This window comes from Harmonia axyridis, chromosome 3 (assembly GCF_914767665.1).
Source record: "Harmonia axyridis chromosome 3, icHarAxyr1.1, whole genome shotgun sequence".
Taxonomy (NCBI): Eukaryota; Metazoa; Arthropoda; class Insecta; order Coleoptera; family Coccinellidae; genus Harmonia; species Harmonia axyridis.
The window spans coordinates 18,749,637-18,775,587 of NC_059503.1; the positions used below are offsets into that span (position 1 = coordinate 18,749,637).

A 25,951-nucleotide genomic window follows, 5' to 3' on the forward strand; every position below is an offset into this window, starting at 1 on the left:
ACGTGATTAATGGACAACCCCTTTACAGTAACGTTTGAAAAATTGAATCAGAAACATTAAACTTTTATACTATGACGTTAGTCTGGCGTACATTGGCTTTTTGGCCATAACAATATATTAAATATTCGATTTAATTCGATTTAATGCTAAGCCCATTTTTTAAGTCAGTATTCAGTGGGCAAGAATAAAAGTCATACAGTAATAAATTATGACGTTTGATTTATATTGTCGCAAAGAAGAATTGAAACTGTGTGGTTTGATAACTCACTCTAATATATATGGCCGATGGAGTTCAACTACACGTTAAGCTGGGATGGATAGTATTCCTCCTTATAGTCGTCAATATTATAATGGTGATGGGTAAGTTATTATATCATAATTAACTGTCATATCAAAATTGTTACTTAGTAATTTGCAGTAACTGTGCTCTTGAGCGGAGTGTAGAGTGCCAAAGAGTTATAAGAGATACAGAACGTTGGGTGTACTAAGAAATGAGGAAATTCTTGTTTCAACCTGATTTCGAGATCTGACTTCCATACTGTTGCGACTGTAGAAAGTACAAAATGAATAGGTATTTTCTGAGATATGAATAATGAATTCGTCTGAAGAAGAGGCCCTATTACGAAAATGTTATTGAAGAAAAAAATGTTTTTTCAATTTTTTTACTTGATTTAAACATAAAGTATTTTTTTCGAAAAATACACAAATATTTTTCACGAATAGTTCGTCCATTGATTCTGTATCTATACGAAAAGTATAAGGACATAAGAAATGAGAAGAGCATTGGGGTTAGAAGCCTTTGGGTGCTGATTCATTCATGCGCCACTTGCCCCTTTGGATATGAAGATAGAAATGTAAATAGGTATAAAATAAAACACGTGGTTCATTATGATGTCATTTTTGTGTGTAAATTTAGCTAGATGAGGGGTTGTAATGATATGATCTTTCTGAGATTCGGCATTAATATTCAATCTGTTGGGTAATTTTTTTTATATTCTGAATAAATTTTCTCTGTTTCTAATGATGCAATCAATACAAAATTTGGAGCCAAGCTTAAAATTATATTATACCATATGTACTTATTGATTTAAAATATTAATATACTGATTTATATCGTATCTGCATATTATTATATATTTCTATATATACGTAAAATCCCAACTCGGTCAGATAATTTGTCACTGAAATTTCAAATATTGATTTTTCGATATTCTTCAATTTCCTCTGGTTTCAGTTATTTTCATTAATTCAAAATTGTTATTCAATATCCGAATCAACCCTAAAAATTCAAAGTTTTTTTTTCATGGTAATCATATTTACGAATAGAATAGAATTTGACTGCATTAATCGTTAATCGAACTTTATCGTTGGAGACCATTCGAAGAATACAGCGACGTAAAGAATTGATATAGTGCTCTATGGGGGGAATGCGAATTCATTCAAATTCAACAAGAATAATTGAATACTCTCAAAGAAAGAAACTCGATTTTTGCATGCGGCTAACCCATAAATTCAATAATATCCAGTTCACACATTGGAAATACGAATTTCCGTAAAGGAAATATGATGTATCTACTATTTCTTTATTGACAAGAGGAAGCGTTCCATCAAAACATGTAATTGATCGTGCCACGGTTCACGATTTTATAGCGCTCTTCAGGATTATTGCATGTTCTTGAAATATTCACATGAAATAGACATATGAATAAAAATATATTTGCAAAAATTTTTATTAGTTTGATATTTTGAAAGAGATGAGAACTGAAACTGAGTGATCCCCTAACCAATTCAGTTATTCTAAGCATTTACTATCATCGATTTTCGAAATGAATATTTTATGGAGATCAAAATTAGAACAGCATCAATTAATTATAGCAACCAGGAAATATTGGTCTTTCCTCATTGGTATGCTTAGCACTCTGGCTATACTCATAATGAGTAAATCGATTTTCTCTACAGAATTTTCATCCTATAAACCATAAAGTATGGATGAGTTTTGAAGTCCTAGTGCATAATACGAGCTCATTTAGTGGAAAACTTGTATCAAAATGTTTTCAATTTAATTCCAAAGAAATGGTCTCAGACGATAAGTTGAAAATAAGGAAAAAAAACTCATTATTTCTGTGAAAACAGATTTGACGGAGTTGAAATTTTGAATGTATATATGAAGTGACAATTTCAAGCTTTGTGTTAACAGCGGCCTCAAAACTATATGAAATTCAGCAGGATATCGAAAAAAATGTAGAAAGCAATGGCTTGTAATAAGAATCTTTTGAGCATTCGTTCCTTCATGCGTCAATTGCACCCTTGAACATACCTATCTTTAGGGTTCCAAGGGTGCAATTAGCGCATAAATCGACTAGCGCTCAAAATTTGACTTCACGTCAGTGCTTTCCTCAATTTTTTTGATATTCCCCTTGAATTTTCTAGGGTTGTGAGTATGATATCGACACGAAAATTTGCATGAAGCTTGAATTTCTTGTTTTATAAATACACGGTGAGTATCAATTCGGTTGCATGTGTTGCCAATGAAATATTTCTCATTTTGAAATTCACTTGCAGAAAAACCGAACTTGCGCATTCACCATTTTGTAACCTAATTTTATTCATATTGAATAAATTACGACTTTTTGAATCTAATGAGCTGTCGACCATGTTATTTCATATTTTCGTTCTGGAACCTAACCTTACTATCAAGTGGAGCAATCAGCATATTTTTTTTTCAGACTTATACAAAATTTATTGGCGCACACCCAGTGAACACATTCCTAAGTTCTAAATTCATTTAACCTCTTATCTCCTAACTGGTTGATTCACCGTGATGACCTATTAGACATTTATGAAAAACAAATCCTAATTTGTATGTTGAAAATTTGCATGTTGAAGTTTGAGATAACGGTCTTTCTCCAAAAAATTTTTCAGACCTCTATACAACTTCCGTTTATGTCGGAAGCAGACTACTACTTCCTCATGTCAAATGGCACGCTCAGTATATTATTGCATCATTGGATAGCTTATTTTATGACTTTTTACATTGTTAGCGATATGCCATAACTCAGACAAAGACTCAACGGTTCATGAATTAATGGGATTCTTATGAAAAAATGGTAGTAACTAGTGACTCACATTTTTATATTTCTGTTGATAATATTTTAGTGAGAAAGAGCATTGTCTCAAACTCCAACATGCAAATTTTCATTATAAAATTATGATCACTTTTCCATAAACATCTCACACTCCATCGCGGTGAATCACCCTGTATAGGATCTTAAGTTTCGAACTGATATCTTCGTCAAGTCTAAACTTAACTATCCAGAACACCGCAATACGCGAACAGAATATAAAAGTATCTCATTGGTAAATGTCCAAAACAAGACATCCAAATATTCCAAAGTCGCTCAGAACCAAATCCCAAGCCGCCTAAGTATTCGCCTCAATTTCTCCAACTTCCATATCGATTTCGGAATGACCTCAAGTTGTGGCAACAAGATGAACTAATAACTTACCTTGTGGATCGGTCCCTGTGCCAAACGTCGATGTGCAGCCTTTCATGTTTATTGCAATCCCCTAGCTTGAACACGTGATTGAAGATGGGTTTATTTGAATCCGCTTGCACGGCCGTACGCTGGGATGTTTTTCCGTTTCCGTACACTGCTCCTGATTGATTGCTTAAGTAAACCTGGAAGCCAAAAGAAACATTACTTGCCTGATGAAAATGCCGATCGAAATTGATTGGTGAAGTTCTGGATTTTAGGGTATTATGAAGTAATTATATGCCGCTGTAAAATCAACAAGCTTTCTACATTATTTTCTGTTCAATTTGGGTTTTATTCTTCGAAATTTTATCACTTGTTTGAAGAGAGAATGAGGTCATCAATATCACCAATTACATATCTAGTAAGTTACCGCAACATTGATAAAAGATGCCTCAAAAAGATGTTTATTCTAGTTGATAGATCAAAGCTATCTATCGAAAAATATTCATCATTTATCAAAAAACACAATTTGAGAATTTATTTCTCAAAAGCAATAACCATAGTGATAAGTCTGCATTGGCAGACCATAATTTGAAAACTGTATATGATTTATCCGAAAGTTCGTTAAAACTACTGAAGTATTCAAATGAAAATTTCTGGAAGGTATTGAAATGTTCAAAAGAAAAGATAGTTTGGTTAAGTTTCACCAAACGCACCCATTAACAAACTGCTGTTTAGGGTTCTCACTGTGAAAGAGAAAACTGGTGTAAAAAGAGGAGTATTGAGTAGTTTATAATGACAGATGAGGTTTCCGAGGGTGCAACTGAGCATGAATGAAGGAGTGCTCAAAAGATTCTTTCCTCATCTATACATGATAGAGTTTAATCTCTAAATCCATTGTGTCAAACACTCTACTGAAATAGAACAAGTGAGGATCATTATTTTGTAGGGTTTCTGCTTTTATTCATAAGTGGATAATACGGTTTAAAGGATTATTGGATTCCATCCAAGTTGACTCGTTCTAAAAATTGTCCGCCTTCAACATATTCTTTATATATTCAATGATTTTTAATTTGAAATTATATCGCTAAATTGGATCAAGTTGAGTAGGATACTTGGATAATATCCCTAGAAGCAAGGTCACAGCAATTTAAACAATATTGACGTACTCCATAAAAAATTGTTTTAATTCACCAGATATGTTAACAACTAACTCACTCTATTATCACATCCCTGGATTTCAAAAATCTCCAATGGAACAATTATCAACATCATTGTCACTTCCTTTAACAGAGAGTGTTGCTTCATAATAAATGGCCATAATGTTGCTCTCTATCCCTTTCTTCTTTCAGCATAAAATCATCTACACCTTCATGAAAAAATACCGAATAGCATGAACTAGTTTCTGCTAGCAGCCCAATAAGGAATGTAGTTTCATTACAATATACCACCAAAACAGGAAGTCAAGGGTTACCTGCCTGATAAAAATCTCATCACCTGTTAGTCCTTCATTAGTTCTGCTTCATTACTACTCGATCGAATTTGAAGGTTTGAATGAATGGGTATCATTTGCTTTGCTTAATTACTGCTGGATGGAATTTTACGGGTATTTTATAGGCCCTGTTGATTTAATTTGTCTATTAAGAAGCGCTCTTACCTCAATTGTATACAAGACAATTGTGTAGTCTTTTGGACTACTAGAAGTAACTACTGCAAGTGCCTGCATTAGACTTAGGTATAAGGCTTTTTTCTGTTTTGAGATTATTTATACCTATTATCGTATTATCACCTACATCCAAAGCCTGTGAATTCGAGCCAAAGAAGGAAAAGAAGAAAAAGTCGGAATATTCCGCAGATTAGCATTTTCCTTTTTTGGAATAGATGGAATACACTTTACGCATTGCTTGCAATGTTAAAGTTCCCATGGTTCGCTAAGTAACTAATTACAGGTAGAGATTTGGGAACCTATGTAGGTCAAAAAAAATCGTGTCAAAAACGGAAATGTGAGAATTGTAGACAAAATGGAATCTATGAATCGAAGGTAATTCATCTTCATGAATCTGAGGTCGGGAAATGATCTATTGTATATTTTTGAAAGGGAAAAAATTGTGATTCTTTCAAAATCATTAAAAACTAGCGTTTCCATAATAAAATCACAACTTTATGGTATAGATCAGCAAGGAAAACCCTTGGAAAAATAGAGTACGCCACTAAATTCCTATAAAAAATGGTCGGTATAAGGTTATTTCATAATCGTAGCACAAACAGAAACGAGGATAATGGCCAATGTTGATATCGCCCAAATTTCAATTTTGTCCTATAACTCGAAAATGAAAAGAGATAGAGGAATGTAGTTAACGGCATTATGTGTTTCCAAAAAAAAAACCGCAGTGTGCTTTTCGTATTTGTCAGGGATGAAAAGTTGTAGTTCAGGCTATTTTGTATACATTCAATTATTTTCCAAGCTAAATTACACTCAAAATATTTTGAGTGTCATAGGCCTTGTGATATAACGTATGTATAAATTGAAACTATTCTGGCTGTTATTAAGATGTCTAAAATTCAGGTGTATGAACTGATTAGCTTTTGTTTTGCCAATTTTGAGAATTTTAGATAAGCTTCGTTATGTCAACTGTAGGTAGCGCTATCAACAAATTAAGATTCTTGTTATTTATCATTTACGAGGTTTGTGCCATTATGTACCTATATGTATATCTTTCATTATAGTTATGATCTATGGAAGCAATTCTTGTAATTGAAATACCAATAAACTCTCTCTATTACAAATATTTGAATTCATTCCAGTAAACGTTTCGTTTCACGACTTTGCACGATCATACTCGATTACACATCGCTTTTGATTGGTCAGTATCGGGTTTTAATTAATGCATCCAATCAAAATCAACGGAAATGACAAGTATGACATTGCGGCGCCGCCACGAACTAAAACTAAAATTTTCAATTTGGTCGAATGTCATTGCATTCAAAATTTGACGAGTGCATTCACCATGTTTTTAGACATCTTAGCTGTTATGTTTCACTTCAAATTTGCACAGCACTGAATGAATCATCTCGTCTAAGGTCTATTACTTATTGCAAAAAGACAATGATGGGGATTTTGAGCTTATCGGTGTATGGATGAAGAAATATACCTCTAGATTGCACACTGGCCTGTTCAATACTGGCCTCAATATCAGGATCTAGAATTCCCTCAGCTCTCTCAATTCTTCTCGGAGAACCTTTGGGAAATCTCAGCCAACATATCTAACGTTCATCGTTGAACTCCACTCTGGCCCGAATCAAGATTATATGCAATAGCGTTCAAGAGGCGTGCAGAAGCGGTAGGATCAGTGGTGGAAAAATACGAGATGAAGGAGAAACCCTTTGGCGAATCAAGAGGGCGGCTAATCCGTTCTTCCACAAAGGACGTCGACAGAAACTCCGTTGTTTTCTGATGTGATTACGGCCCATTTTATCATGACCGCAACTATCGACCTTTGTATACTCGGAAACACGATCCTGTGCAGCTGAAGAGGAACGTGAATTCATGCTCTGGCGGCAGTTGATGCCTTGTCGGACATGATTATGAAATTTACACTGTATTATTTTCTCTGCCAACATGTCGGCGTATCCGATGTCCGTCTCGCCACATGCCAAGATGCTCGACTGCTAAGGCTGGACATGTTTGCTTTGCATCGGCAGTCCATCCGGAATTGGCAAGAGATATTGTGTTGTTTCGTAAGAGACATGAGACTGAAGCGTATTGTTTCCAAGTTGGATTTGGTGCGGAACAATATTCAACAAATCAACGTTTTTGGAACGTTTTAGTGAAATATTTTGCAACTATTGATGAAAAACATATTTCGCCATTAAATTTGATGGACTACAATATTGAAGAGATTTATAAATTTAATGATATTGACCTCCAACAGACAACATGCTTTTATGTTTAGCAGTAATTTTCGTAAGTAATTGCACAAGTGCATCAAAATTACCGATAATTTTGCATGACAGCGTGTTGTCATAAAAACTGCATGAGTTAATTTTCATTTTTGGAGAAAGGGCCCGACACCGAAGGTGGAGGGCTCTTTCTCCAAAAATGAAAATGACCGAATGCAGTTTTTCAAAGAAAACACGCTGGAATGCAAAATTATCCGGTCATTTTGATGCACGAGTGTAATTCGGAGGAATATTTCCCGAATAAACTGTTACATCACTTGTCAAACTGATGTAGAATGGAAGTGCCATAGATTCGAACTGTGTAAGATGCATAGAAACTATGCATCTATGAACAGAACAATTATCGCAGTGCTGTTTCGCTTCCTACAATGCAATTATCGCTGTAATTTTCGATAATTGTTCTCCATATACATAGAATTTTTGACAGGAGGGAAATATTCCACATAATAATCCAACAAATGTACCACGCTTCCATTTCCCGTGATGTTTGATTCTCAGCAAATCAGCTTCAGAATCCGCAAGGCGTATGATCGATGACTGCCGAAAACAATGATCAGTATAAAAAATTTGGCAACTTTTAAAACTGGGCAATCATTTTCGGATGATTTCCAAATGTTTTAATAACTACAAGTTGCACTCTACATTTTCTTTTGATTATTCGACAGAAAATTTGACGTCCTTGGCAAAACTTTTTTTTCTATTATTTCGATGTAATTAATACCATGAAAAGCTCCAGTGGTTATAGCAAATTCTGGACATTCTTGTGTTGTTGGGAATAATTTCAGCAGTCTTCTACTGAAATACTACATTTTCTACGAAAATAAATTTATTCACTTTTTCAGCTACTCCAACGATTAATATTATCTTTTTCTTGAAATATTGCTCACCGAAAGCTTGTTTCAGAAAATGGGCAATATTTTCTTTGCTTAACTTTGTATTTTGAAAACACCAGTAAATTTGTATAATTCTCGACGTCACTATTTCTGATTAAGCCTAATTCTTAACATCGAATATAGGCTCCACAAACTTAAATATTTCATTTTTTTTCTTTTATGGCTTTTTATAGTCAATTTTTGTATATATGAATTTAATGAAATATAATTCTCTGATTTTTATCTTCTGGAATTAGTGAATCTAATATAATGCTCAGCTAAGAAGGATGCAAGATGCAACAACTAATTTTTCATAAGAAGCTTATATTATATTTCCAAGAAAAATTTTGTACGACAGTAGGATTTATTGTACCTATTCGATTTTTGTTTTCTACATATTTCAAAACATAAACCAACCCTACATAGTAGATCTTAACTTGCAATTTCTTTAATAATATATGACATATAAAATAAAATATTTCCTAAAATATATTTCAAACTAAGTATATATGTTCGTAATTGAAGAGTTTGATTTGGCAGAAAAAGAATTAATACTAATGAATATTACTGAACATTGTTCAGCAATGCATTCAAACGGCATCGGCAGTTGAATCCTGAAGTCCTCACAAAAATAATGAAATAAAAAAAAAGTAATTCTGTATCGATTTTCATTTATCCAACTAATAATTTCAGAGAAAAGCCCTCAACCGCAGATGGTGCACACAACGGAATCAAGTTTATTATTTCCAATAATTGGCATCGATCGATATCAGAACATCTCTTAATTTCTGCAGTTGTCGTGTTGGAGAGCATAAAATGAAATAAAAAAATCCACTCGTTCGCTTCTCTCGCACAAAATAAAATGTAGGTGAATGAAAACAATATATTTTTGCAATACTTTATCTCCTCCACTAATTCAATAGTCCGTGTTATCGATTTCTGAACGCCTAATAACAAAGAATTGAGTAAAAATTCTATTTTTATAGAATTGCTTTTGCAATGACTTGACGTCTGGAGCTTTTGGCCGCTCGTTCATTCATGCGTTCTTGGAGACCATAGAACTGTATATAAGATTAAATGATATGTGATTTATTATGATGGCACTGTTGTCGATTCTAATGGTGGGTGTTAAGGCTTACAGAGGAAGAAGAAGAACTCCTGTGATTCTACTCTATGATTATATTAAACATCATTTTAAGTAGTCAACAAGTATTCATTCACTTGGTATTCACAAGTTATTACTATTATAATAGTTATATTCAGTGTTTGTTCTCTCTATTAAACAAGTAAAAATCATTATCGTATTTTCCTTCATCCACAAATCAAACATACAGACGTTCAGTGGGTTCTGATTTGAGGAGGATCATAAATCCGTCTAAAATTCGGCAAAAACTTTAGCGTGATTATTTTACATATATCTACAAACTAAGTTTCTGAATATTCTGCTTGAACTTCCTATGGAATTGGTATTCGATACATAGACAAAAAATCTTGATACGGTCTGATCTACAGATACTAATTTCTTGAGTGTTTTTTAATATTCTACTTGAATTACCAATGGTTGCTATGGTTTCTTCAGTATTCTATGGTACTGGTTAAGCGATCAACATGAAGTTGAGATTTGATACGGAACTTGAAATAATTATTTTACATTTCCGAATATATCCTGAAAATTTTAAGTTAGACGTCGAATTCGTCATCAATAAATAAGTTGATACTCATTACTTGATACCGTTGCTGGATAAAAATTAGAAATATACATATAGGTATCATGACCAAATGATAAAGCGCTATTTTAGAGGAACGTGTGCTCAAAAAAATTTTTTTTTAGTAGAGAGTAGTGACTCTCCTAGGCCTTTTAGAGGTCTCATATAAGCGCATTGCTTTTGCGGAGTAAGGTTGGTATATTTCAATTTGAAAAAAATGTCAAAAAAAAAAAAAAAGAAGAACTATTTGTCAAAATTTTCGTTTAAAAGGCAGTTACTGAAGACGAGGCTTACAAAGAGAAAAATATTGAAAAATTACTTTGTTCAAATCATCCTCGTGAATTCAACCCCGAAATGTGTAACGTTCAATCTGTGTCTTGATATTTCATCATCATAAGCATCACCGTTATCACCATGGGAACAAATTTCTGAGTGGTTCCTCCAAAACCCTGCCGAAATGTTCGCCACTTCATCCACGATTCTACGAGGGCACTAGGCCACGAATCCCCCATGGATCGATATCATTAGCTACGTCACTGGAGTGTCTTCTGCGTCATCATGGTAATGTGATAGCCGGTCTGCTGCGAGACATTCAAATTCGGGAATGCTGGAACTGTTTGGTCCAAAATCGCTTTGATTCGCAATTGAGGTTCCTATTTGGCAATCGTCGGGCAGATTTGCATTGAATCCAGTCCCTCTGCGTCCATTATACGAATGGTTTATGTTTTGAGTATACATACACTGTGTCCGTGAAGTATGGAACAAATTCATTTCAGCTAAACAGACCATTTTGAGAAATAATCCTGAAACACGTGGTTTTTTATTTTAATTTACCGCGTTTTAAAATAATAATCTAATATACAGGGTAAATTACTTTCAAGTAATGACGTCACCTAATTTTTTTTTAATGGAACACCCTCATTTTGTCTCAATTTTCCGATTATTCTAGCTGAGCTGATTCCAAAAATGTATCACATGTTGATTCCAATTGGTACAGGGTGGACAAAAATAATAAATTAAATCTAAGCAATAATTAAAACATTCACGAATACCAAAAATATTGCAGTACTGAACTGTCATTGAACACCAATAAATTACTAAACAAATAATGATATTTCACAAAAAACTAAACGACTATGTTTTTTCAAATTGATAAGAAATAATTTCATCCATATCCTGTCTGTTAGACCACAAGTACCAAACATGTTTGGAAACAGCTCATTTATATTAATCTAAAAATGTAACAAACTACAGTGTGTTACATACCAATTATCGCTAGACAATAAGTATTTTTGATAATATTGTTAATTTAACTGATAAAGAATGTTACGAGTTACTTTATGAGCACACACAAAACTATTGTATTTTTGTCCACCCTGTACCAATTGGAATCGACATGTGATACATTTTTGGAATCAGCTCAGCTAGAGTAATCGGAAAATTGAGACAAAATGGGGGGTTCCTTTTAAAAAAAATTACGGTGACGTCATTACTCGAAATTAATTCACCCTGTATATTGGATTATTATTTTAAAATACGGTAAATTAAAATAAAAAATCGACATGTTTCAGGATTATTTCTTAAAATTGTCTGTTTAGCTAAAGATGTATGTGTTCCATACTTTAAAGACACAGTGTATACGCTGTTATGCTGAATTGTTCAGAATTGGATTCAGAAAAGAACATTAAGAAATGTGGAAAGCAGTGACGTTAAGTCCGAATTTTTTGAGCGCTCGTTCATTCGTGGATCTATTATACTCAACTAGGTATATTCAAGGGCGGGATTGACACATAAATTAACCAGCGCTCAGAAATTTCAGGCTTCACGTCACTGCTTTCCTAATTTTATTGATCGACATTCAGCAGAAAATTTCTATGATTCTTAAAACGCAATCCACATGGAATTCTGCAGGAAGCTTGAATTGTTATTTTATATTTATTTGCAAAATCTCAACTCACTGAAATCTGTTTTTACTGAATTATTAGTTTTTTGTTTGAGATTATGTTTGAATTTTGTTTAATAACTATGACGCTATCAAACATATTTTTTGCATAGAAATCTTGGGTTATTCTTTTCCAATATTTTTCCTGAATTTCCCTCAATCACAAATGATAGTATTGTGATTCTCTTGTCTTCATCTTTGTATTTTTGTTATGGTGATTCATTATAATGTAGAATTTGATATTCAGATTTGGTTAATTAGTGCACTGTCAATTAAAAATTAAGAAATTTCTCTTCAAAAAGATAGATTAAATATGCAACACTGCCTTGTAAAATAACATTTAAAAAATAATATGATTAAGCTGAAAATACCTACGAAGATAATGATGTCCTATAAATAGAAGTCACGTGAGAACAATTATGTTCTCACCATAAAATGCTGAGGTTAATCTTTGAAATAACAGTGGTATTATAAACATTATCTCGTTGCATATAGATGTTGATTGATTTTTCATGAGAAAGATATCTAATAACCATAGCTTATTCTTCAATGGATTATTAGAGAGTACTAATTTTCGCATTGCACTCATATCACTTTCAAAAATATTTAAATTTTATTCTCAGACAAAGTTTGAGATTAGCAATGTGCTGAGCCACAAACAATACGTTGTCGATGATATCACATCGAATTGGGAATTTATATCCGTTAAAGATCATTGCAACAAAAAAAAAACAAGAGATATATCTCTCTATGTTTATGATACGTGAAGGCAATGCACAGCAAGGTATTTCCCAAACGAACCGCTCCAGAGAAGGGAAAAGCATAAATTTTGGAATTTTATTGCTCAACAGAGCAGCCAATGTTTCACAGTTAACGTTGTAGCTTCAGAGGCTCTCAGAACTAAAATTTATAGAATTTCTGGGTTGCTACACAGGAATACGAAAATGTAATGTACTTCAGGATATCCGGGTTTTACGTCACTGCTTTGTTTGAATCGAATAAGTAGCAATAGGCTAGGTGACATAATTTTGAAATCCATTCCTGTAATTTAGGAATATGTCCATTCCAAAAAAAAAACTTATTTCGGCAATAATCATTTCGTCACAAATCTTCCATTAGAAGGAACACTGGGTGTATTTTCATTCAGTAAAACATTCATTCAAAGCAACAATTTACTCGTTAATCATTTTCAATAACAAAAATCACTTTAAATTATCACAAATACATAATTAACAATTAATGATCTTTACAATTATTTGTGAGCAAACAGTCTGGATAGGAAATTCAGTTTCTGACTCACCTTCACATAAGAGTTGATTGGTCCTTTCAAAGGTCTTCTCAAGTTCGAAGCTTTGACAACTGAAAATAAAAATAATTATAATATTATATCGTATCATGGACTTTTCTTAAGTTTATTATTTAGGAATGTACTGGTTCTAAACACGAATTAAGCCTTCATAAAAAAAAACAAAGAAAATAAAATCCACTGAGTTTATGACTCATTATGCAACGAACGTTTCCAGGACTTCCTAATGTTATGGTCGTCCAGGAAGTTAAGTGAATAACAATTTCGTTCAAACACGCTATATTTGACTGCAACCTGGCCTTATATCAAGAAGAAAACTCTGCAAATATTACACTATGTTTTATTATTTCTTCTTTCAACGCAAATTATATCAACACGTCACGAAAACATATGAAATTATCAATGTAAATAAAATTTCAATCGTTCATCAATTCGGAAATCAGAATGTAAAATTTCAAGAACTCATATCTTCGGAAGTATAAGTGATAGGACATCAAAGTACATTTTCCGTCGTAGCAATTAGTATTTTCAATTTCATCGTCATGTTTTTTCATCGAAATCGTTTCATGCATAAAATATGATTCCATCAGAATCTTGGGGAAAATTTCATCAAATTCGCAGTTGTTTTAGTAAATAATGTATAGGATTATCAAAGTTTCATAAAATTCGTTGAGTGAATCGAAGGATGAAAACAAATAAATATAGCAAGCATTCTGATTATGAATATCAGATCAAACGTTTTCATTGTTGGTGGATATATTTCAACATCTTTAACCTGACAGCCAAGCACATATTTACCACCCCTTCATTTCCTTTTTCAAATGAGTCACGAAGACTGTAAGATTACAATCTTCGTGTTCGTCCAATTAACTAGATAATCTACGTTTTTTCATTTAAACGATTTTTCTCACGATGATTTGAAAAATAAAGAAGTCGGAATTCCCTAAACGATGGAATAATTGATGGTTTGACTGTCACATCCTTTTATTAGCAAGAGATTCTTATACCGATCCGCTGAGCTCCAAACCAAGATAGTAATCATTCGAGGAAATCGTTGTAAACACATGACGTTACGATTTTCTTTTCGATGTTTCACGATTACCACATAACTAGTTTTATTATTGAATGCTAAGAGACAAAAAATTTCCGAATAAAACACTCCGAAGGAGCTTTTGAGCGCTCGTTCATTGATGTTTCAATTGCACCCTTGGAAAATATGTAGTTTCCAAGGTAAACATAAGGCCAATTGAAAAGTCCACGGTCTGATGCGCAGATGACGGTCTAGTATTAAATCCATATGATTTTTTGTTAGTATCAACCTTCAGACGATACGTGTCAAAATTTGACAGCAGTCCGATCATTAGTTTGTGAGATATTGCGTTGTGAGTGTAGCTACTTTTGTTATTCGAAATAAGATGGAAAAAAAATTTCGTGCGCTGATATAATATTGCTTTATGAAGGAAAAATATACAATTGAAGCTTAAGTGCAATAAACCTGAATTTTTGCCTCGATATGTGTCAATAGATGAAACATGGCTCCATCATTTTACTCCGGAGTCCAATCGACAGTCAGCTGAGTGGACTGCACACGATGAACCGAATCAAAAGCAAGTAAAAACACAACAGTCAGCTGGCAAGATTATGGCATTAGTATTATAGAATGCGCAAGGTATAATATTCATTGATTACCTCCAGAAGGGCCAGACCATCAACAGCGATTATCTTATAGCGTTATTGGATCGTTTAAAGTATGAAATCGGTTAAAAACGGCCCCATTTGAAGAAAAAAATGCTGTTTCATCAAGATAATGCGCCGTGTCACAAATCAACGGAAACAATGACAAAATTGCATGAATTGGGTCTAATTGCTTCTGCATCCACCGTATTCGCCAGATCTGGCCCCCAGCGACTTATTCCTGTTCTCTGACCTCAGAAGAATGCTCGCTGGATAGAAATTGATAGCCAATGAAGAAGTAATCACCGAAACTTAGGCCTATTTTGAAGCGAAAGACAAATCGTACTACAAAAATGGTATCGAAAAGTTGGAAGATCGCTATAATCGCTGTATCGCCCTCGGCTTGAGGACCGGTTCACCGTTCCTCATGCTGTGATTACCTATTTTCTTGATTGATTTCAAGGACGAGATTTGAATACCACTATGTTGAATAATAAGATCGAATTTAGCCAAAAAATGTGTTTTACTATGGTAGACCGGGGACTTTTCAATTGGCGTGTTATATACAATAATGTGATCTCCAAGGGAGTCATTAGGTCATAAATGAACTATCGCTCAAAAGCACCATCACATCAGTATTTCCCATATTTTTGCTTGAATTTTCTATCGTCTCATCTCAATTGAATCTGCAGTTTTGTAATTGACGGAAAAACAAAATTTCGAACAGCCATATTCCGAGCCATATTCAAGGTACCGTTATTGGATTTTGGTCATTAACGAACTCAATAATGATCTGAACCTTCCTGAAAACTTCAAGTTCATAGCTCTTTCCATTCGCTAGTTATCGTATATACGGCCGGATTGAAGGACTGGATTGAACTTAAGGATGGATTACTCTACAGCAAGTCGAATCTTATCGTTTGTTACTATTCGCGGCAAAAAATTCGGAAATAGCAGACATCGTTACGACATGATAGATTCGGAGAATCAAATATATGAAATAATTCAATAATGATAACTTACCATGGACAATCAACTCGTTGTCGATTGGTGTTATTTTCAGTTGTATTTCTCCAATTGGGTAGTCAGATGGAACTTCTGAAGAGATGCAATCACCTTGAGCCTGCAAACTATTGAAGGAACCGAACAGCTTACACTTTCGTATTCTTCCTTTTCTACTCGACGGAGTATTCATAATTTCTTCCTCCGATGAATGAATATGAAGATCGGTCATTTTAGTCAAATCAGATTCTGACACAATGGACGATTCAAAAGAGTTGTCGTTGAATGCATGATCCTTTTCTAGCAGCCAGTGTGGTGCACCTGTTGTTGGGACATTAAATGTAGAGCATTTCGGTATTCCGTTTTCGAAATTGAAACATTTGTCTTCATTTATAGTTTTTCGTCTCCTAACGCATTTTTGCCTTTTCAATGCGAACTTTTCGTCATCTTTGGTCAGATTCAAACGTTTGGTTTCCATTTCGGAGTACTCGATCGGATTTGTCGCCGGTCGTTTTCTTATAACAGTCCTATCCACGCACCTTTCATTGAACGTTTCATCTAAATTAATAATTGTTCTACAAGCTAACTCACTAATGTCTAAATTATTATTGTTGCATTTACACTTTGAATTCTCCTCTAACTGATGACAAACTTCAGAAGCGGCAGAACTCTTGAAACCCGAATCGAAAGATGTATTGTTTCTTTCAAATTCTGTATTTAACATATTCTCTTCATGGGTTTCGTTTAATTCATTTTCTTGTCTAGGAACTCTGTCTTCATATATACCGTTATAGTTATCACCTGTTTCATCCAGAATGGCATCTACGATCTGACTCAAGGATAAATCATTTATGAAGGATGAATCATTTATACCTTTTCTACTCTGTTTGCCATTTTTCTTATTACTAAATCCTAAATCTACAATTTTTTTGACTAGAGGGGACATCTTAGCTCTCTTCTTACACTTCGAATTGTAATCAAAAGTTGATCCGTTTTCTTCTGGGGAAGTGAGAAAAGAGATTTGTTGAAGGAAATCATTGACATGGTCTATACGAGGTCTTTTGAATGGTGGATAGTCTTTTGTGGCTGTTTCAAGTACCTCTTTCATTGGGGTTGATCCTGGAGGACTTCCTTTGTTTAAAGTAAGAAGGCAATGAGTAGTTTTCATGGAACTTGGGGAATAGTCTATGGTAAAAGTTGGTAAAGTTGGGGCGTATATATCTACAATTTTCTTCCTCGACGACTCATTGGGAGAAATAGTATGAGTATTCTCGTTATAATCACAGCTCGGCAAATCTGGCATTACACCTATATGTGAGTCTACGCCTTCAAAATGCTTGAAAAACTCTGAACTCTGGTTTTGACGTCTTTTGACTTGGAAATCTATAAATGGAGTCAGAATGCTCTTCCTCTTCTTGAGCTTTTTTTGTGTTGTAGGGGGTGTGACTTGGGCAGAAGATTTGTGTTCTAGGATATTACCTAAACTTTTTCTCGACTCCAATCGAACTGCAGGATGTCTCGTCTCGAATCTATCCTTTGGAGAAAGATTACTGACATCTCTGAAGACCTCGATGAGGTTCAGATCGTCGAATGATTTTATCGGTGTCGAGGTAAACTGATTTTCCTTGTCTTGCTCGTATTCCAAAACTTTTTTGTTGGGTAAGCTGAGGCGTTTTCGTTTTGCGTTGGAGAATCGACGTTTTGTTTGAACACGAGGAGTGACGCCATTGTGCATTTCCAAATCCGAAGTTGGGGGGCACTCCGCTGGATGTTCTTGATTTCGCCTTGTAACTGACCACTTCAACATGTTCACCTGGAAAAAAAAAATTATTACTTATTGAAATTGAAATGAATAGGGTAAAAAGCCATTCGGTTAGAATGTGAAATTTTTTGCTCTTTTATTTCGTATTCGAAATGAAATAGACAATCTGAAAAGGTATGAGTACAGTTTTGTGAGTTCATTGTAGGAAATCATATAATATTGTATTTTTTTATAGAAAGTCAACATTGATAAGTTTTAGTATTTGGATTGAACGTTCTGTTATTCTTTCTTCAGAAATGACCCCAATATTTGAATTTTTACGTAACTTTCAATTGTATGTGTATGATTCAACAAAAACGCCGAAGATTAGTTCAGAAATACATAAAAAAATATATCCTTGAAAACACCTATCTTCAACCCAGAAGACTAACATTGGTGAATGTATATGCAGCTCAAAAAAGTAAGATAACAAGTGAAATTTGCAATTTGAGAAGAACTACTCCTAGTCGTAGAAAAATTTCCTAGAGCAAGTCAAAAACCTTTATGATTCCGACCAATTGATCAAATGACTTCATGAGACATCGACTGCGCCAAATTGGAGCTCAATATCTTCAATCTTGTTCACGTTACGTACACTGACATGTAGCCAATTTCTTTCTTACGGATTCAGAATCTACGTTGTCTGTTTTCTTGTAATATTTCTTTAAAAAAATCATTTTAAGAGTGGTGTTAAACAAGTATCAGGTCTGATGAAAGGCTTACTAACAAGGGTAAAAAAACTAAGCAAAATTGGTTTATAACGGTAAAACGAACACTGCCAACGGCAAATTCAAAGAATCCAAAGGAAAACATGGAATTTCTAGCTTCTGTCAAAAAGGAAGTCCTATCAATTTGAGGCAATAAATCTTCAACCTGTTACCATGTCCTAACCGAAATGCATACAATAACAAAACGAAATTCTTTTGTAATCCAATAAAATTCTAAAAAAGCAGGTGTTAAACGCATAGTTTTGATCACCTGCTAATTTAATTCAGATATAATAACTGTGTCAGCCGGGACACTTTGGTTGAAAGGTCCAAATAGGGTAATTGCCATGAGGGGGTGGTAAGCCGCATACGACATGCATTAATTTATTCATGCCAACGTGAACAATTTGGTTAAAATATGAGCCCTGGGACTGGGGCTAAGGTACATAAGGGTTATTCACCAGAATTTCGGTATTGAATTGGTAACGGCTGAAAATCCTTGCGAATACTCTAATATATTTAGGGTTAATAACCTCACGGTCGATGGAAATTCTTTGAATCATCCAACCCCGTTTATGTTTTGTACTTGGCCTCGAAATAATTGATAAATTCAACAATCATATTTCTATTCATTATTAAAATTACTGAGGAACATATGAATGATTTTTTTTCTATTATCTTTAACAATTGATTAATGTATTTTCCTCAAGTGTTTACCAAGTACTTCACCGAGTTTTCATCGGTAAAATTTGTTTTTTTTTTGTGAGTGAAATAATTCCTTTTCTTTTCAAGACAACACTACATTTTATCTGTTCATTATTTCCTATGATAATTTTAGCACCATTTAAAATCCAAAAAACGAATAAAAAATCCTTCCATCCGCCATCCAGAGATTTCTTTGGAACTAATGAGCTATTTCCAGAAATATGGTAAAGATTGGACGCAATATTTCTTTGATCCTCCTCACACGATACATGAAATTCGGAGACAATAATTAAAAAAACAAAACTGAAAGAATTAATTTTTCAGAAACTTAACAGCACATAAGCATGACATTATGATATTTTTACAACGAAACTAACGGCATCTTTTTCAAGCATTCAGTCCTAGTCCCCATAGTTCCCATAGTTATAAATTTTCGAAATAATTGTTCAACAAATGATTCTTAGTTCGAATTTCGATATTAAAATTTTTACACTTTTATATTTCCCAAGTACCGTAATATTTGGCGTTGGAAGAAGAAATAATATCGCACAATGTAAATTTTGCATTTTTTTTCTTGAAAAATATTTGATGATAATATTTATTTTTTATTGGCTGTTTTTGAATATTTTCTTAATGTTATATTGGACATACACACATATTTAATGAATTAATTCTCTCAGAATAATATCTGTTAGTAAATTCCTTTCCCATTTATGTGAGATGAAGGAGACATTAGGTTAACAATTGTGTAAATATTTTTTTCTGTTGACTGTTAGCTCCTGTTTCAGTTATTTTGTCAGTTTTATCTCCCAATATGTTGACTGGGGTGGCGGCACCTTTGCTGACTACTGTTTCAACCCCTATGTCTCCGAAATGCAGAAGTTGAATAATTAAACAATAAAATTCCAAATCGGAAATACACAGCAGGTGCTCAATGGGCGAAAGTCAGCTGCATAATGGATTTCCTAATAGTATATAATGGGTGGTAACGCTTCGTGCCACGCTTATCAAATTCTAGCTTGTGGTTTTCGCTGTCATTGTGCTTTGTTTGATTTCTGTGAGATTTATTGTTAATAACCAATTTCCAATTAGTTTCCGGATATTATTTGGAAGGATAATGGGCTGATACTTCCGGTTTTAAACATGAAATATATTGATTTATTCTTTATATCGATTGAATCCTTATCGAAGGACCAAATGTTGAACTAAATTTTTTGAAATGGGTAATTTCTGAAAGAAATTCGGAAATATCTATTCAAAACATTCAATAATAAGAGAAACTTCGGAATCGCTGAAAGATTTTTTTTTCATTTTTATAATTATGTAATTCAATTTAATGAGAAAGTTCTCTCGTCTACATCTTTTCTGGGAAACTGTAAAAGCTAGTGAAACGTAGTGCAAATGTATTTCTGTAATGCATTACAGCTCGGGAATAATCAATTGCTTCCAACACCTAAGAATCTATACATTTTGAAAGAAAACGCATTTCTCAAAAATCTGATGATGTATGATTGAGAACATGCATGATATTGAGCTGTACAATTATTACTTCGAAGGACTAGCTTCAAATTGCGTCAGTTAAAGTTTAGAATTTTCGAAAATTCTAGGAATTATATTTCGAAATGAATAAGCTCGATTTTTAGACAATATGCTTCGACTTTTCCTTAAACGATCCAAATATTTATTTTTATAAAAGGTCGATCAAATATTCTCATTTCACTCAATAGGTATTCCATCATTGGGTATGGCACTATGATTCCTAGTCCTTAGCTCGTCTACACTAAATTATTTTTATCTTGCAACACTCGTAAATTAGAACTTTTCTGGAGATGAAATTGTTTATCGGTGTAAACGACAATATGTATACCAAATATCATTAGAATCGAAATAGTAGAATGAGAGATAATAAGTTAAGGGTGTAACAAGGATTCGAGGAAAGTTCACAGACATTCCTATTTTGCCATAAAAATTTTTAAATCGGAGACCAAAATTTTGATCCCAGGGTTCCGGAGACTCAGAGGTAAGAAGATTACTTAAAATAGAACTGAAGTGTTGTATATAAGCAAATATCAACCTAAAAAAAGGTATGTATACAAATATTCCGCATCCAATTACATTCCTACGGCACCCACTTCTACAACCGTTTACGACTCTCCTGAAAAAAATTAACATTCCATTTCCTTCTTTCTTTTGTCGCATAGTCGTCAGACGTTATTGGTCCCCGTATATTATGAATTTCGATTCGACTCCAGCTCTGAATTACTGTAATATATTTGTTCCCTTCTCAATGAACACGTATTGAGGCATAAAGCCTTCTCCGAATAATTATGCAAATATAGCCGTAAAGAAGGTTATCCTGGCATGTGGGTGAGGTAGCACGTGCTCCTTATGTCCTATCCAGCACGCCAACGGTATTTCCGAAAATAAGACTCTGATTCGAACACGTTATAACCTTCAATTTACTGCTGATTTTCTCGAATAAATTAGGGGTAGCTTTCGAATTTGAATTTTGATTGATCTTAGAATGAGATTGGATTTGCTCTCGGACTAACTTAATCAGAATACGATAAAAATTCACACGAACAATTCTTTGTTCATATGAACGGATCCTGAAGAAATCTTCCAGTATAATTTTCAAAATCTACCAGTTATGTAATTTTTCTGCTTCTGCATATAATAGAAAATAATTTGCTAGTTATCCGAAGATAGATATCTCACATATATTTTCTTCCCTTACAAGGTTAATCATTTTTTGTTCAGGTTCTATAGTTTTATCTACGGTCTTACAGCGTAAGTCAATAGAGCTCGATCTGTCGATACTCCGCTGAATTTTAGGCTAGGAGAATGATGCAAATGTTGATGGAATCGACAGCACCCAGCGCATAAGCTTCAATCAATTTTGACTCTACAGGATGGACCGAAAGTGGTGAAACACGTTATCACCTTGCTTTTTAAATCAAACTCATAATCTTCATGAAATTCTGATTTAGAAATACCCCACTTGTCATAATTTATTTGTTTTACTTTTAGAAGTAGACCACTTCTTTCGAAAAATTTCATGGTTTCAATGGTTCAAACTAGAGATCATATTTACTTATTTTTTATTGAATTCCCGAAAAGTTTTCAAGTCTTCTGCAAATTTTCGAATCACTCTACAGGTTGTCGTAAAGACACTGCAATTTAAAAAACAAAAATAATAAGTCTATTTTCACAAATGGCATGCCCTGAACTTTTTGTCTGTCGGATAACCTAGTGAGTAGTCTTCATTTTTTGTCTAGACAATTTTAGCCTGAAATGAATTATTTTCAAAATGATTCGCATTTTATGTGTTGTGTCTCAGTACAAAACATGGCAGTATAATTTTCACGCATATATTTTCAAAGGTATAAAATGGAAAAAAGTTTCAATTACGGATAATTAATGCAATTCTTGAAATTTCAAATTTAATTATTGAAACTTCGACTTTTAGTTTCTTTCTATGTTTTCCGGAAGTCGCAGATTACTCCTCTACATAACTCTCAAAGTTGATGAAGCTCTCAGCGGAGTAGTATCACTTTTTCATGAAAATATTGGCAAAACTTTTATTTTTCTGATGATAATGCATTGTCATACATATTGCCACCAGATGAGTCTAGAGAAAACTAGGACATTTCACATCGAGTATTGCCTCCAAGATCCTCTGACCTAAATCCAATTGATCACACTTCGAGCATCTCATAGAACACAGCCGGAAATACTTCTACACCACCAAGATCTTTTGGAATAACTTTAACATCAAACGAAACAAGATATTCTCAATATTAGTATCTCCTTCAAAGGAGATGTTAACAAGTTGTTGATGTTCATGGTGGTCACACTTTTATTGAGGGACATAACAAGTATCATACCATCTAATGATTTGATGTCAAAACAAATTAGCTTAAGAAAAATTTGTATGCAAAACTTTTTGTATAGATTTAAGAGAAAGTGAGATGATCTGTAGAAAACTAAGAGTTTAACCTCGAAAATTATCCTACTAGAACTATAAAGACGGTATTTATTTCAACGGTTATCTCAAGAAACTGGGCTTGAAGAAATTCGTTAATTTATAAAAACTCCCCTGTTATGAATTGGAAATATGAATACTTATCCATATGTCACAATTTGATAACAGAATTCGTCGGTTTCATAAGATCCCCTAAGTAATACATAAAATTAGATAAAAGAGATAAAGAGTTACGTTGACGGACAGTTGAAGGACGTTGTTAATTACTGAATTATCTTCGAACAACATCAGGTCATTTGGATATTTACATTTCAAGTGATGTCTATTAAAATGTGTTTCAAGTCGATCAAATAACAAACGGATAAGTACAGCTGAATGAATATGCAATTTGATATGAGTATCAATGAAGATTCAATTAAGGAAACGAATAAATAATCTTCTTCTATGCACCTGATCTAATTTTGAATTTCTTCTAACGGACCGGATCCTAATATCAATGTATATTGCCTGCAAGGTACGAATTAATTCATCTCAGGTGTACAAAAACCTAAATTGTGGGAAATTATAACTTCTAATTTCATTTAAAGTATCACATTTATTGAAATATTAGGCAGTTTTTATGTATACATTTCACGAATGTTTCCGGTGCATCAAGTAATAGGAATAGATATTTTATTCGTATCCCTTCGAAGCAGAGTAATAAAATTTTCAGGTGGGTTCCTCTACTTACTAAACATATAATTGTTCGCTGTTCAGAATTTATAATTAATTAATGTTATTAGTAGGTCTACTAATTGGTGAATATATAATTGATAGTAAAATTAAAGTTCCCACAATAATAATAAGTAATTTAACAAACGCATTCAGTAATTATCTTCACTTCTCTATCTTCTTTGTTGAAGACTTGTACGCAAAAAATATTAAAATGAAAATGATTGGTGATATTATCCTACAAACACATAAATTCGCGTTTTTATATCGAAAATGGCACTTTGTGAATGATGTTATTAGGAGAGGGCAAAAATCATAAAAATCACAGAATAGGGAAAGTAACATCGGAACGAATTCCCCTAAAAATATACACCCCACGAAACAGTATAAAACATTTGAACAAAAGAGTGTAGTCGCAAACATATATTACCTATGTCTATAAATAAGATGATGAATGAAATGAAAACACAGACCTACGAGAGAAAAGCGCAAAGTAAATAATTTAGATGAAAGAAAATTAAATATTTTTGGGTATGACACATTTCATGACATCTCAATTTGATTTGATACGATATGAGATGGAGAATTGGTTCGATAACCCATCAAATATCATAATATGAGTTTACGATACGCATATAGTATGATATACAGGTCATTCCATTTGGAAAATATCACTTTTCATCATTTTAGTATGTCTCGTGGAAAATTATGATTTTGAACAACCCTAAATGACCTACATGACGTATTTTATTACAAGTAAATATTACATGGAATATTGATAATCCATACCCGAAATTTTAGCTATTTAAGATTCCAAGTACCGAAGTGATGAATGTTTAATTGAAGCTGTTTGGCAAGAAGACAAGAAAATTAATAAATAAATAATCATGACAAACCAAAACAAAAGTAAAATTGAAATTAAATAGTACCGAAAAGTGCCTCATTATAGCACTAATGAGGTAGAACACTCATATCAGTAATGTAATATTCGATATCACATGTTGGTAGAAGGTAAAGTTATACGAAAATAAAAATATAATGACAGGTTTTTTTTTTGAAGTGGGGATTATCGCGAGCCATTTCTGTGTGTACCATAGATTTGAAATAACGCTCAACGACTTAACCGATCAATGTTTTGTAGACCCGCCATAATAATTTCAAAATAATCCAGTCACTGATGAAACAACGTACGTAAATTATTTTCCCATGGCAAAAACTGAAGACTTCCTTCCCTACTATATCGAATTATAAACACTTGATACTTGAATGCGAACAAACGAAGCAACTCGCTTGATTGACATTTTCCTCATCTCAAAAGAAGGAAATTTCCATAACATCACTGAATTCCGGAGGGTCTGTTTGTCTTCCTCGAAATTTCATTAATAAAATTAACCCCCCTCATTATTCATTCTGTAGAACAATTTTTCCACGAGTATCTCACATCGCACCTTCATCTCAAGCAAAGGATCGAGGTAGCTATAATGTAGTTTTTGTTAGTGTTGAATTTATTTTTTTACACGATGCAGCCTCCGTTTTGCGGGCTGCTCCAGCTCCTCTTTTCAACTTCCGTAAGAAGGGGGGCAGACTGACAGGGTCTCATCCAGGTGATGTTCTCAAAGGTGAACCGTCTCAAAGGACCCAAGAGTCAAGACCCACCTCACCTTTGATTCTTACCCCTCTGCGTCGACACAATGCGTGATCTAATTTTAAATAACACAATATAAGGTATGTTGGAAAGGTTTGCACATACTTAGAGCTACGGATCCAATCACTTTCTCACGAAATTCGGTTATATTGTACAATGTGATCGATTTCTCATTGTTGCTACTATACTGCAGCTGGTCATCGATTTTTCAAACTTGTACTTTCTTTTCTCATTTCCCTTCGTACTTATGAAATTGATATAGGGTATCTGGAACATCTGATTGCTGTTTCCTCTACTGGAAACAGTTTTTGTTAGGTTTTGATAGACAACTACAGGATATCAAGTGTTCGTAGAAGTATCCCACACTAGTTGGGGGTTTCTATAAAAGTACCATATAGAGGTTGTATAATCGAATGAATGATTTTCTCCCAGCGAGAATAATTATTAAAAAGGTATTAA

The 25,951-nt window shown here is 33.6% G+C and overlaps 2 protein-coding genes across 5 annotated transcripts in view; one reads left to right on the plus strand and one right to left on the minus strand.

Annotated features, from left to right (window-relative positions):
• LOC123674614 overlaps positions 1–25,951 on the minus strand; it is a 77,167-nt gene that overhangs the window by 42,396 nt on the left and 8,820 nt on the right. For all 3 annotated transcript variants that reach the window (XM_045609543.1, XM_045609544.1, XM_045609546.1), the window contains exons 2-4: positions 15,960–17,751; positions 13,257–13,315; positions 3,507–3,679 (exon numbers count right to left, since the gene is read on the minus strand). In XM_045609543.1, coding sequence (XP_045465499.1) covers positions 3,507–3,679; positions 13,257–13,315; positions 15,960–17,745 — 2,018 coding nt within the window. In that variant the 5' untranslated portion in view covers positions 17,746–17,751. The remainder of the gene's footprint in view (positions 1–3,506; positions 3,680–13,256; positions 13,316–15,959; positions 17,752–25,951) is intronic.
• Positions 227–25,951, plus strand: part of LOC123674615 (paired mesoderm homeobox protein 2-like) — a 97,506-nt gene continuing 71,781 nt past the window's right edge. Inside the window, exon 1 of one of the 2 annotated variants that reach the window (XM_045609549.1) lies at positions 227–360. In XM_045609549.1, the coding sequence (XP_045465505.1) occupies positions 279–360 (82 nt within the window). In that variant the 5' untranslated portion in view covers positions 227–278. The remainder of the gene's footprint in view (positions 361–25,951) is intronic. The other variant, XM_045609548.1, reaches the window with a different exon arrangement.